The sequence below is a fragment of the Sarcophilus harrisii genome, chromosome 1, assembly GCF_902635505.1.
Source record: "Sarcophilus harrisii chromosome 1, mSarHar1.11, whole genome shotgun sequence".
In the NCBI taxonomy this organism is placed as follows: domain Eukaryota; kingdom Metazoa; phylum Chordata; class Mammalia; order Dasyuromorphia; family Dasyuridae; genus Sarcophilus; species Sarcophilus harrisii.
The window spans coordinates 191,011,240-191,025,699 of NC_045426.1; the positions used below are offsets into that span (position 1 = coordinate 191,011,240).

Genomic DNA, 14,460 nt, shown 5'->3' on the forward strand with positions numbered 1-14,460 from the left:
TACCAAGTACATATCCATATAATGAGAGCAAACTTGTATATATTATTTTCAGAAAATTTATATTTCAGTAGAAAACAATGTAATAATCAACTTGTGCTATGAATAGACTTCTCTGATAGTAATGAAGAAGAAAGGTCTTTTTTTTTTCTTGTTGTTCAGATATGTACATTTATGCTATTTCCTGAAATCAATAAATTTGAATGTAGTCTCTTTTCTCCTCCCCACAAATTACATAAATTACTATTTTGAGATTAAAACATTCTGAAGAGGGAAGGAGTTAAATTAAGAAAAGTCCTGGTTGGCAAATATCTTATGTATCTTTATTTGAAAATTTGCAAAGGCTTAAGAAGTCTTAAAGTAAAACACTGTCCCTGAAGCTGAAACATAATATCCAGGTCAGGTAATTCAGTTCAGTTTAATTTCATAAATTAGTAAATCTCAGCTATATGCTGTGTTGGGCAGTAAGCTGGCACAGTAAATAAAGTGCCTGGCCTGGAGTCAAGAAGACCCTTCTTGCTGAAGCTCCAGTAGCTCTCCCATTGCCAGACTCTATTCTTTGTCATTTAAAGCCTTTCACAGTGTGGCATTAATCTACCTTTCCAAGCTAATCATATATTACTTACTATGCAGTGTGGCATTTATTAGCTATGTGATCTTTATCAAGTCACTTAATCCTGTTTGCTCTGGTTTCTTTATCTACAAAATGAGCTTGAAAAAGAAATGGCAAATTATTCCTATTTCTGCCAAGAAAGCCCCCTAAATTGAGTCACAAAGGACACAACTAAAAACAACTGAACAAATGTGCCATGTCCTGTGGATACAAAAATAAAAGTGAAATAGTCCCTGACCTCAGATTTTGATTTTGAGGGGCTACAGCATGGAAAACAAAAGTAAATATTAAGTATATACAAAGTAAAATGAAGTAATTTGGGAGGGGTGAAGCACTCACACCCTGCAGCATCTTGAAACGCTTACAGAAGAGGTGGTATTTGAGCTGAGCCCTGGAGGAATTTAAGGATTTTCAAGAGGTGAAAATGAAGAGGAAGAGCATCCCAGATATGAGGGACTGGCAGTGAGCAAAGTCCTGGGAGCAGGAGAAGGAATGTTGCTTATGAGGAACAAGTAGGCCTGTTTGGCAGAAACGGAAGAGTAATTGAAGAGGAGTAATGTATAATTAGCTTGGAAAGGTGGATTAAGGCCAGATTGTAAAAGACTTTAAATGACGAAGAGAAGAGTTTGGCAATGAGGAACTACTGGAACTTCATTAGCAGGGAAGTGGTGCGATCACATCCTTGCCTTTGGTATTATCAATTTGGAAAATGAATTGGAAAAGGGAGAGACTAGGAAAAAAAGGAAAATTTAGGAGACTATTGCTACCATTCAAACAGTTTTCATGTGAATAGAGAAGAGGGGGACAGACATGGAAGTAGAGTTAAAAGTACTTCACATCTGATAAGTTTTGTGGGGTGAGGGAGAGTAAAAGAATAAAGGAGGACTTTTTTTTACTTTATTTTTCTTGGGTTTTTTTTTTTTTTTTGGTCTGTTTTCTTTCATAATATGACCAATATGGAAATATGTTTTGGATGACTACACATGTATAACCTATATCAAACTGCTTGCCTTTTCAATTTGGAACTCAAAATTTTTTGAATGAATATTAAAAAAATTTTTTTCACATGTAATGGGGAAAATAAAATATTAAATAAAAAGTAGGGGATTCCTGAAGTTGCAAATCTAATAATGTTGCTCTTAACAGAAATAACCAAATTTAGAGTAAAAGTAGGTTTAGGGGAAAAGAAAATCAATACCATTTAGACATGCTGAGTTTAAGGAGCATATTGGACATCTGTTTACAGATGCCCAGTAGGCAGTTGGCAGTAGATTTTAAGAGTCATCTGAAGAGAGCTGATACTGAAACTATTACAGCTGATGAGATCTTTGTGAAAGTATAAAAAATGAAGAGAAAGAAGGTACATATTGGGGGTGGAGGTTATGGATGATGATCTTGCAAAGTAGAAAGAGTACAAGGAATCCCATTAAGTAGGAGGCAAACCAGTAACAAGTATTTTTATTTTTAAATTTTTTTTTCAAATTAATCTGCCTTCTTTCCCTCTCACCTCATTTTCCCAATTTAAAAAGCAAGAAAAAAGAAATCTCTTTAAAAGCCAGCACACACATGTAATGTGTGTGTATGTGTATTCCCGCACTGACTATGTCCAAAAAAAAAATTATATCTCAGTCTTTACTCTGAGTCTATCACCTCTTAGTCAGGAGATGGGTTGCGTGTTTCACCATGAGTCCACTGGAATCATGACTCATTTTTCTGTGATTATCAGTTTCTAAGTTTTTTCACATTGTCTTTAAAATATTATTTTTATTGTATAAATTATTCTCTTGATTCTGCTTACTTCATTTTGTATCAGTTCATGTCTTCTCATGTTTCTCTGAAACCATTCCTTCATTTCTTTCCCCGCCTCCCCTTTCATTTCTTTTAGTATAATAGTATTCTATAGTATTGGCAGGAGGTACTATAGTGGTTTGAGCACTGGACCTGGAGTCAGGAGACTCATTTTCCTTAGTTCAAATGTGGCCTGAAACACAATAGCTGTGTGACTCTTTGCCTAAGTTTCTTCATGAGCTGGAAAAGGAAATAGCAAACCACTTTAGTATCTTTGCCAAGAAAACCCCAAATGGGATCACAAAGAGTCAGACATGATTGAAAAATGAGTAAACAACAGATTCTTTCACATTTATATATAATTGGGTTAGCCATTCTCCAAGTGATGGTTAATAAATCATTTTCCAATTATTTGTGATCACAAAAAGAACTGCTGTAAATATTTTGTACCTACAAGAGGTAGGTCCTTTTTTGTCTTGGAGTGCACACTTAGCAGTGGTATTGCTGGGTCAAAGGCATGGTTCCCAATTAATGAACCACTTTATAACCTCTCCAACAATGTAATAATGTATCTTCCCCACTGCTTCATTTCCAGCATTTGTCATTTTTCTTTTTTGTCAGATCAGCTTTGCTATTCTGAAATCTGTGAAGTGGAACCTCATAGTTGTTTTAGTTTGCATTTCTTCTGGCTGGTTTTCTGGAGGTCTCTGGACCAGCCTTCATTTTAGCAAAGTAATCACCCCGAGAATAGCTGGTGTTAAAGTCCAAATTCTTTATTGTCTCCTTGCCTGGGGCCCAAGACAGCTTTTTTGAGGCCCTTCAGACGGGCCTTGGTTTCAGTGGGGGAAGCAGGAGGACAAGACAGCCACCACGGTGGTGTAAGATAGAGTGAATCTCTCTTGAGTCCGTGGCTTATGCTTCAGCCTCCAAACAACACAAAGGTGGACGATGGAATGAATCTGTTTCTGAGTCCCACCCTAGTTGACTTTGTCCCAGTTTATATGCTCTATTATAATTAGATCATTTACAATATACTGAGTATAAATCAGTCATATCACTAGGGAACCATTATTTGTTGTAAGATTAAATCAATCATACTGAACTAGAGAACTATTAATCACCGTGCTAAACTGGATAACCATTGTATTATCAATTCCACATAGTTAGCATCTTGTAAGAATCCTTGTTTCAAGTACAGAATTCTGGCCCATAACAGAAAACTGCTTCTTAAAATCATTTTATCATTTATCTGTAGAGTATAGTTTGAGGATATTACTATGTCCTCTTCCTTCCCAATTGCTTTTCATCAGTTCTCAGGATTCTTGAATTTTTTTTCCTCCATATGAATTTTGTTTTTTGTTTTTTTTTTTTCCTGAGTGTTGTCATGAAAGTCGAGAGGGAAAGTATTCTGTAGGAGGGGATGATTAACAATGTTAAATGCTACAGAACAGTGAAGGAGAAAAACAACTGAAAAAAGGCCATTTTTGATTTAGCAAATAAGATATCATGAGTCTTATAAATCAGTTTTCTCATGAACTAAAGAAATAAGTTTTAATCCAGTGGTGGAGTAGAAAGAAGCTAGATTGTAAGGAGTTGAGATGTGAATGAAAATTGAGAAAATTGAGGCAATTTAACTTTTTCTAGGAATTTGGTTAAAAGACAGAGGTGAGACAGAGAATAAAATATCTTTTTCTTATAGTTAACAGAACTTTTTTTTTCCTACCTTCCTTTCTACTTCGGAGGAGGGGAGGAATGAAAGCAAAATCCTTGTAACAAATAGGCATAGTCAATCAAAACTAATTCTTGCATTGGCCTGTACAAAAATACACAGATGTCTCAAATTGCATTCTGAGGCCATCACTACTCTGTCAGGAAGTAGTAGATGACCTGCTTCATCATAGATCCTGTAGAATCATGGTTGAGCAGGTTTTTAAGAGGTTTTAAATCTTTCAGAGTTGTTTGGCAATATTCCTGAGACAATAGCCAAGCCAACCAATGTTTTTTGTTTGTTTGTTTTTAAAGATAGGGAAGATCCAGGAATGATTATCAGCATTAGAGGAGCTAAAGGATAGAGATGGATTGAAGGTAGAAAGACAAATTAAATGATTCCAAAGGAAAGCCTCCTGGAGAATATAGGTGGAAAGAGGTGGCTTTAAAATCACAAGAAAGAAGGACTTGAAAAGGAAAAGAGTCTTTCATTCCCTGAATCTGGAGCAAAGGGAAATGGAAGATGATTGTGCAAATTGAAGATGTAGAATTGGAAAGAAGAAACTCTTGGTAGATAGCTTATCTTTTCTTTGTAAATGATAGTAGAGGTCTTCTAGGAGTAGTGTAGATCAGTGATAGCAAACTCAAAGAGAAATGGGAAACACCAAACTATACATCAGGATCCCCAGAAGGCCCCTGATCGATTTCATTTTAAAATGTAACCTTAGCTATGTTTTATTGTATTTTTTATTGACTTTAAGCATTTCCCAAGTACATTTTAATATGGTTCAGGTTGCGCTTGTGAGGCTTATGGTCCATACAGTTTGACACCTCTGGTGTAAATGATGTAAAGGCAGAAGACAATATTTCAAAGATACTGTGGAGAGTATGATAGAGTCAGTCATGAAAAAGTGAAAGGATTTTCCCATAGCTATAAATGTCCACTTTAAATTAGATCATATCTAATAAGGGTTCTCAACATCATATATGTAGGAGTCAACATGAATGGTGGGGATTATCTGGGATTTGTCTTTAGGAAATTATAAACTAATGAGGCAGGGGGAAGAGATTTAAGGATAGACAAACAGTTTTCAATTGAATTGGTGGACTATAAGGCAAGGTTTTGTGAGGTTTTTATTTTATTTTTAGTTTCAAATTCTCTCCCATCCTCTAGTCCCATCCCCACTTCACTGAAAAAACAAGAAATATAAAACCCATTATACATATGAAATCAGGAAAAACATATATCCATATTAGTTAATAAAGTTTGGGCTTTAAAGAGAAGAAAATGAACCTAGAAGAAAGGAAGTGGGCGAAGAATACAAATTAAAAATAGAATATGTGGAAGTGAAAGTAAGGATGAAGAGTACTAGAAGGATTGAAGCATAAGGAGTGATGGAAAAGTAAGAGGTTATAATTTGAGGGGACAGCAAAGTTTTGAATTGTGGATGATATTTACATAGGTCAAGGGCATAACCAACCCTGTCTGTGGTATGGATCATAAGAACTGAGATAGTTGATGAACTGGGATGACAGAGTTTGAGCCAGAGGTTATAGATCTCCACTCACCATACTATGTTGCCTCAGAAATTTGTATAGGAATAAATTGAAGAATATTTGTAAATATTTTACAAACATGGATTTGTCATAGATATAGTAGGGATGTCGTCTTGTATATTAAAGCCCATAAGCACAAAGCCAAGACTTGGGCTTAAGAGGAAGACTGTGAGCCAAGGGCCAAATTTCTTGAGAAAGGAAGAAGTGGGGCAGCTAAGTGGCACAGTGGATAGAGTTCAGAAGGACCTTAGTTCAAATCTGGTCTCAGACACTTAACACTTCCTAGTTGTGTGACCCTGGGCAAGTCACTTAACTCCAATTGCTTCAGCAAAAAGCAAAAAAAAAAATGTACATGGAAAGGAAGAAGGGTGACATGAGGGCTGATAGACAATAACAATCAGGGTCTAGGTTGGGTAATGTAGGATGAAACAAATCTTATAAGTGGAAGGGTCTCTGGATGGTGGGGACAAAGAATTTGGGAGTAAAAGTGGGGAGTGAAGAGTCTTGTCTCTGCCTGCCCTATAAGTCCAGAGAGAGAGAAAAAGATTCTGGATGGGCAATATAGGACCTAAAAGCAGGTACATTCAATAGTAGAGAAAGTAATTGTCAGGGATACCCTATTACTCTGATATATTTCTGTGAATTCAAGGAAATTGAAGTTATGAACAAAAAGGTCGAGGTGAAGGATAGTTTATTAACAATAGAATTTCATAGATCAAATGGAATTTGAGGGCAAAGCAGAGTGGAGACTGAGAATAAATAGAGTTAAAGAGTATGGGGATGAGAGAACAAGAAGTGATAGCAGGATATGAAGTTTCCCTCCAGGCAGATTTTGACTATCACAGTGATTTAGTGAAGAAAAGAGTGGGAAAGTTTGCTTGTCTTTGGATGATAGTTATATTTTATATCTATGTTGATTGTAATTTTTATTCATTTTCTTAAAGTTTTCCCAATTATATTTTAATCTGACTTGAGTCACACTTGAGAATGTTACTAATGCTTTCAAAATGTAATACAGATCCTGTTGTTGTTGTTGCTGTTTGTCCTTTATTCTCAAAGAGGACCATGACATCAGAGAGATGATGCTACAACATGCAAGTGTGTTAGATTTAAGTCAGGGTGGGCTCTGCAAAGAGCCTTATTCTCTCCTCCAGAGCCAACTGGATCCATTAGCAAGATATAGATCAGGATAACTGGAGATGGTCCTGTATGCAATTCAGGATCTAGGTTATATTTAAAAGTATGCTAAGTGGAATAGTGGCTAGAGCATTTAATTTGAAGTCAGGAAGATTTGAAACCAAATTCCAACTCAGATACTTGCTAAGTTTGTGTGACCTTGCACAGATCATTTATCTTTAGTTTCTTCTGTAAAATGGGAATAATAGTAACCCCTACCATCCAGGATTATCATAAGAATAAAATGAAATATTTGTGAAGCAAACTTTAAAGTACTACATAAAAACTTACTAATAAATATATACATTAGATTTAGAGCTGGGAGAAACCATCTGAAGGTAAACCAGCTTTTTCATTTTACAGCTGAGAAACTGAGATCCAAAGTCATAGAGATGGTTTATGGCAGAGCTGAAATTCTAACCCAGTTCTACTGACTGCAGGTTGATCTATCATTCTTTCTACAATACCATGTGTCCTTATTTGGATAAAAAGGCAAAGAGAGAATCTTTGCCTATTTGTCTTGTTTTTTTCTGTCATCACTTTACTTGAATATTTACAATCAGCCTTAATCTACCTTAATTCATCCTTTCATTTAATAATTTACTTAGCACCCAAGTAGGCACTGTGTACAGTGGAAATAACAATACCACCATTTATTAAGTGCCTACTCTTTCCCAGGTTCTGTGTTAATTATTGAGGATACAACGAAAAGCAAAAGTAGCGTCTGCTCCCAGAGAGCTTGCAGTTAGGAGAGTATGTACGCAGCAATATGCATATAAGAGAGATACAGCATAAAATGAAAATGATCTCTCTAGCCCTGAGGGTGACTGAGAAAGGCCTCTTCTTTTTTTGCACTTAATAGTATTTTATTTTTTCTAATTACATGTAAAGATATTTGAGCTCTAAATTCTTCTCCCTTTCCTCCCCTCCCCAGGACAGCAAGCAAATCTGTTATAGTTTATACATGTACAATAATGTTAAATATGTTTCTACATAAGACATATTGTGAAAGAAGAATTGGGAGAAAAGAGAAAAACCACAAGAACCAAAAAAACCTGAAAATAATAGGCTTCAATTTGCATTCAGACTCCTTAGTTCTTTCTCTGGGTATGGATAGCATTTTCTATCACATATTTTTTGGAATTGTCTTGGATCATTGTTTGCTGAGAAGAGCAAAGTTGATATCATAGTTGATAATCACACAGTGTTGCTGCTACTGTGTATAACATTGATTCTGCTCACTTTACTTAGTATCAGTTCATATCCTTTAAGCCTTTTCAAAAATCTACCTACTCATCATTTCTTATAGCACAACAGTATTCCATTATGTTCACATATTACAACTTCAACCATTCCCCAATTGATGGGCATTCCTTTAATTTTTAATTCTTTGCTACCACAAAAAGAGCTGCTATAATTATTTTTGTACGTGTGGGTTCTTTTCCCTTTTTTATGATTTCTTTGGGATACAAATTTAGTAATGGTATTGCTGGATCAAAGGCTTTGCACAGTATAGTCCTTTGGTCATAGTTCCAAATTGCTCACTAGAATGGTTAGATCACTAAACATGCATTAGCATCTAATTTTCCCACATCTTCCAACATTTATCATTTTCTTTTTCTGTCTTATTAGCCAATAGGTGTGAGATTATACCTCAGAATTGTTTTAATTTGCATTTCTCTAATCAGTAGTGATTTAGAGCATTTTTTTGGTATGACTATAAATAGCTTCAATTGCGTCATCTGAAAACTGCCTATTACATCCTTTGATCATTTATCAGTTGAGTGAGAAAGGCTGTTTGCAGGGTGCAGGATTATAGATAAGATATGAAGGAAGCCAGGGAAGTCATAGGAGTTAGAGATGAAGAGGAAGAATGTTTCTCCAGGTATGGATGACATCTGGTGAAAAGCCCCAAGTCAAAAGTATTTTATATGAGGAACAATAAAGAGGCTAATGTTGCTGCATCATAGTGTCTAGAGGGAAGTAAAACAAAAGAAGACTGGAAAATTTGGAAGGGGCTAGGTTGTAAAGAACTTTAAAAATGAAAAAAAAAAAAAAAAAAGATTTTTGTCTTTGATTTTGTAGATGACAGGCAGCCAGTGAAGTTTTTACTGAGTAGGAGAATGATATGGTTAGACTTGCACTACAGAAAAATCATGTTAGCTACTCTGTAGAGGATGGATTGAAGTAGGGAGACTTGAAGAGACTAACTAGAAAGCCACTGCAGTAGGTCAGATGTGAGGTGATGAGGGCACCACATTGGTAACAGTATCAGAGAAGAGAAGAGGGAGACATACAAGAGATATGTAGTGAAGGTGTAGTCACTAGGACTTAACAACAGATTGGATATGTGAAAGGGAGGACAAGAGTGAAAAATGACAAGTTGCAAGTCTGGGTGACTTTCTGGGAAGATGGTGGTACTGATGACCGTAATAGGGAAATTAGGACGAGAGGAGGTTTCAGTTTTAGATGGACTGAATCTAAGATGTATACAGGAAATTCAGTTCAAGATGTCCAAAAGGGAACTGAAGGTCAGGAGAGAGATGAGAGCTGAATAAATAGATCTGAGAATCATCAGCATAGAGACAATGATTGAAGTCATTGGAGCTGCTGAGATTGTCAAATGAAATAGTATACAGAGAGGAAAAAAGAGCCTTAGACCGAGTCTTGGCAGGTACTCATGGTTTTTAGCTGATGTGATCTGATGAAGATCCAGCAAAGGAGACTAGTCTCTTGTGAGGAGAGAGTATCTGGGAGAAGAGGGTGAGTGAAAATGTCAAAAATCCCAGAAAAGTCAAGAGTAATGATTAAGAAAAAACCATTCCATTTGGTAATTAAAAGATCATCCATAACTTTGAAGGAAGCAGTTTTATTCGAATGATGAAGTCCGAAGCCAAATCACAGAGAATTAAGAAAAAGGTAAGGAGAGGAAATCAAAGTGCTGATTGTAGATCAGCTTCTTAAGGAGTTTAGCCACCAAAGGGAAAAGAAACATATGAGCTCAGCTAGAGGGGATGGACTGATCAAGTGAGGATTTTTTCCTAAGGATGGAGGACACCTGAGCATGTTTATAGACAGCAAGATCTGGATTCAGTTGAGTTGGATTGGAATCACTACCTTTCTATTGCAAGTTTTAATTTCTCTGGGTTCCTCATTTCTAAAATGGTGGGGTGTTGGATTAGGTAGCCTCTGAGAGAAATGATTATTTTTCTCATATTAATAACTTATCACTATTGGGAAAATCTAAGATTTTTTCTCTCTTCTATTTCCTCATTCTCTAGATCAAATCAACATCTGAAGAATAGGGCTGATAAAGAGATTGGATTTAACATTCTCACCCATCTAGGGAAGCCTATTGTGGTCTATTCAGGCTTAGGTGTTGAGAGAGATAGTTTTTCTAGATTGTTCAAGACTGGAGATGAGTGGAATAATCTAGCTCTCCTAACCCCTCATTAGAATAGATTAACCTCTTATTATAATGTATTGTAATATTCATATATATAATATAATATAACTACCTGTTAACCATCTGTCAGAAATACCTGTTCTTCCAAGGGCATATAAACATCAAGAGGCCACTATGATCCACCTTAGTTTACAAGCAGCAGCCAAATTACCATCCTTTTATTAATTATTCAAATAATTACTCGCTAAATTAGTTGCTCAGATATGTGTGTTGAACTTTACATATGTCACATTTCTTGAGGTTGCTTCTGCCTTTAACGGTATGATCTTGTCACTTAAAAGTACATTCAGATGACCTTACATTAGGTAGAACCAAATCCTAGTTTTATTCCTTTCTGTAGGGTCTTGGAGAAACTAATTCTGCTCTGCTGATTTTATTAATGAAGATACTGAGGCCTCAGGTCATACTGCCCTGGTGCTACTTCTCCTTCCCACTCTCACCCTCACTCCAAATCTCATTCTTGGTTCAGTCATCATTCCATTGTAGTATCTTCATGCTAGTAAATGAGGTTAAGAGCAGCATTAAAAAACAAACACACACACACACACAAAACCAGCAAAGTAAATGAGGAACCAGCCGCTTGATTTCTCTCTTGTAGAAACTGGCAGCCTCAGCCACCCATCATGCCAGGGGAAACCTAGTGGAAAGTAGATCATGTGTTGTAGTGGGAAAATCATTCATTACACTGGGAATTGAGGCTTGATCTCTAAACTTAGATAAGGAAAGAATTGCTTTTATGATTAAAAAAAAATCTTTAAACTTTCCTTCTACACTGCTTGTTGAATTAATGCAGGATGAATATTGTTCTTTAAAACACTTCACTGACATTACTTTTTAGCAACTTTCTATGAAGAAAAGTTATAATAGTGATACTTGAATTCTCTATAGTCAAGTATTATACTGTTTTATAAATGTCTTTTCAAAGACTTTTTGATCCCATTCTATTTTCAAACAATACTACCAGACTTTACCCTTACCCAGGATTTCACTTTTCAAAAGTAGAAGGATAATTGTTTCAAAAATAAATTTCTCAATAAAATAAATGGTTTGGGTTATTGAAGTGTTGTTGGTACTTTTAAAAGCCTTATAAAAAACAATTAAGTCTTGAAAGCTCTATTTAAATTTAGTCTGGTGGCTTACTGAATTCCCTGCTCACCCACAGCCCCACTCCATATCTTTGTCCAATAGAACTCTTGCTATTTATATCACAACAGAAGATCTTTTGATTCATTTAAAAGGGAATGTTTAAAGTTTTTTGGTTGTATTCTAGTTAAATCCTTAAATCCTAAGATTGTATGTCTAATGCCATTGTGTGTTTGGCCATGCTATTGATCTTTGTATACAGATAATACAGACATATAAGCTGAGACAACTAGCCTGCTTTTCTAGAAAAACTCTTTTCTTCTGTTACTTTGGAACTTATTTGAACTCAGAGTACAGTCCTAAAGAGGGTAAGGGAAAGAAAGGGGAGAATGGTGATCATAGAGTACTGATATTATGATTGAATCACAACAGGTATTGAGATTTATATTCTTTCCTGAAAAAAGAGTCCATACTTAAAAGTTTTATAAGTTGGTATGGAACTTGTTTAATCAGTGGTTATACTTGATAAAAAGAGAATCACAGAGGGTGAGCCAAGGTTCCTTTTTAGGCTTAAGAATAGTTTCAAACCATAATAAAGCTGAGTGATTGGGACTTTGTCCCAGGATACCAAAATATAGCAGCTTAAATAATTTATTAAAACATAGAACTATCAGATGGCTCCCTTCATGACCATACTCCAGGTGTTCTATGCTCCAATCTAGCCTACCCATGGTGTGGCAGCCTCCCTAACAGCGTTTGAAAATGTTTCATACATATTTCCCCTGACCCTATTTACTACTTGACTTCAGCACAAAATTATCATTTAAAACCCTTAGGACAATGTGATGATGATGATGAGTCTTATTTAGAAAGTGCTTTAAGTTTGCAAAATAGTGTACATACATTATTTCATTTATTCCTTGCTCCTTAACTCCACTTTACAAATAAGGAATCTAGGGTATAGAGAGTTTAATTCCTAGGCTACAGCTAGTAAATGTCAGAAGCATAATTTGAACTCTTGTCTTCTTGACTTATGTGTGGTGCTTTGCCCATTATGATGTGCTGCCTTAGAAATTTGCACGGGAAAGAGTTCAATGTGTATAAATATTCATGGAAATGGAGATGTAGGGAGCAGCTAATGAAATTTTTTCATTTCTTGGTGCTAGAGTTTGTTGGTATCTCCTTATTTCCCCACACCAGAAGTGACTTTTGCATCATCCTCAAGATGAATAACTTGGTTTTTCATTTTCTATAGTGAAAACGACAATTTCCCACCATCCATCTGGTGAGCTTTGTGGTGACATGATCAGGAGGCTTTGCTATAGTAGCTTGCAAGTGGCTTCTATGAGGAGTTGACAAGACTTTATTAAATAGTTTCTCAGATCCTATAATAAGGATATTCTAAATCTTAATGCAGTTGTAAGTTGGTAAAACTTATTTTATTTTACTTTATTTAAAAATTACAGAGTTTTTTTTTTAATATTCAGTCTTTTTATTTCAAATTCCAAATTCTCTCCCTCTTCCACTGAAAAGTCAAGCAATATGATATGCATTCGAATATTCTACATTTTAAACAGACTCCAGGTGGAACTCATCTGTGATCTTTCAAAGTAAAGTGTCCCCCACAGGAAATGCTGCCTTCCCATTGTTGGCCTATTGCTGGCCTACTTATCTTTCACTCTTTTTTCATTGGCACTCACTACTAGATTAGCCAAGTTTAGCTGATGATTGATATGTGGGTGGTATAATCAGGAAGGGGTGGTATTATTTCCTGGGGAGGTACATGGTGTGGGTGCTTAGTTGGTGGTTATTGTTGGTTCAGGTTAATTAGTGAGGACCATTTTCTCCTCCTGAGGAAATAATGTCAAGCATCACACGTAAGTTTGGTAATTCTGTTTCCCAGCATTTATGAAGTTTTAACTTGATTACCAGCATTTATAAATGAAGTTTTAACTTGATCACATCTGACTTACAAATTATTGAATTGAAAGTGCAAGCTGAAGTTTCATTTATTTGCCAAGTAAAGGAAATCCAAGGAAATCCTTATGCATTGTATTGGACATGACCCATAACTCCATCTTCTAACAATAAGCCCAAACTTTGCTGAATAAAATACTTGACCTAAAATACATATTAATCTAATGACAGGCCATCTTAAGACTTAATTTGTACTTGTCTGACTACAAATACTGTCCTCTAAATTTTCTAGGTTCTACTGTGCCAGCCCACAGAGCTGTCCTGGTAGCTCGGTGTAAGGTGATGGCTGCTATGTTTAATGGCAATTACCTTGAAGCCAATAGTGTGCTGGTTCCAGTTTATGGGATTTCCAAAGAAACTTTCCTTTCCTTTTTAGAATATCTGTATACAGACTCTTGCTGTCCAGGTAAGCAATTCTAACCTTCAATTCAGTTCAATCTAACCAGTTTTACTAAACATCTTCTAAGTATCAGGTAGCATTAGGTGCTTGGGATCTCAAGATAAAAGATTAACAATCCCTTCCCTCATGGAGTCTATGGGATGCTGGAATCATGGTTTTACTTATTTTTCTCCTTTTCATCTATTTTGATTAAATCATTTTCAATAAGATGTTTTCTTTAAATTTGAATTTATAGAAGTTTCTATATTACTGAAAAGTTTAAGGTGTATCAAATTTGTGTAATCAGTTTGCATGGTCTGAGTTAAAGACCAATAACTGGACATCCTCAGTGGGGAGGATTTAAATAAAGACTCTTTGAAGTTTTAAAGTCACTGTGGATATGGAATGACAAGACAGATCCTAGGATCTGGGACTGGCTCTTGGGAGTTTATGACTTCTCCAGATTTGTAGGTACTGAGCTTAGGAAAGCTACAGAGTTTGTGAGTAGAGGAATGAGGGGAGAGAGAATTTTTGATTTAGGACTGGTTTTTGATTGGAAGATCCCTAAGAGATCTGAAATGATTCTGTTCTTACCAAACACTTTGTGCTCCCTCAGGCTTCTATATTGTTCTGAGGAGAAATTGATCCTGAAAGGCCAAGTTTTAAACTAAATCTTCATCAGACACTTCCAGAGTCATTCAAGATGCCCAAGGGAGT

General features: G+C 35.8%; 1 protein-coding gene across 6 annotated transcripts in view; it reads left to right on the plus strand.

The window, feature by feature from the left end:
- RHOBTB3 (Rho related BTB domain containing 3) overlaps nt 1-14,460 on the plus strand; it is a 109,731-nt gene that overhangs the window by 74,864 nt on the left and 20,407 nt on the right. For all 6 annotated transcript variants that reach the window (XM_031967820.1, XM_031967826.1, XM_031967849.1 and 3 more), the window contains one exon: nt 13,597-13,770. In XM_031967820.1, coding sequence (XP_031823680.1) covers nt 13,597-13,770 — 174 coding nt within the window. The remainder of the gene's footprint in view (nt 1-13,596; nt 13,771-14,460) is intronic.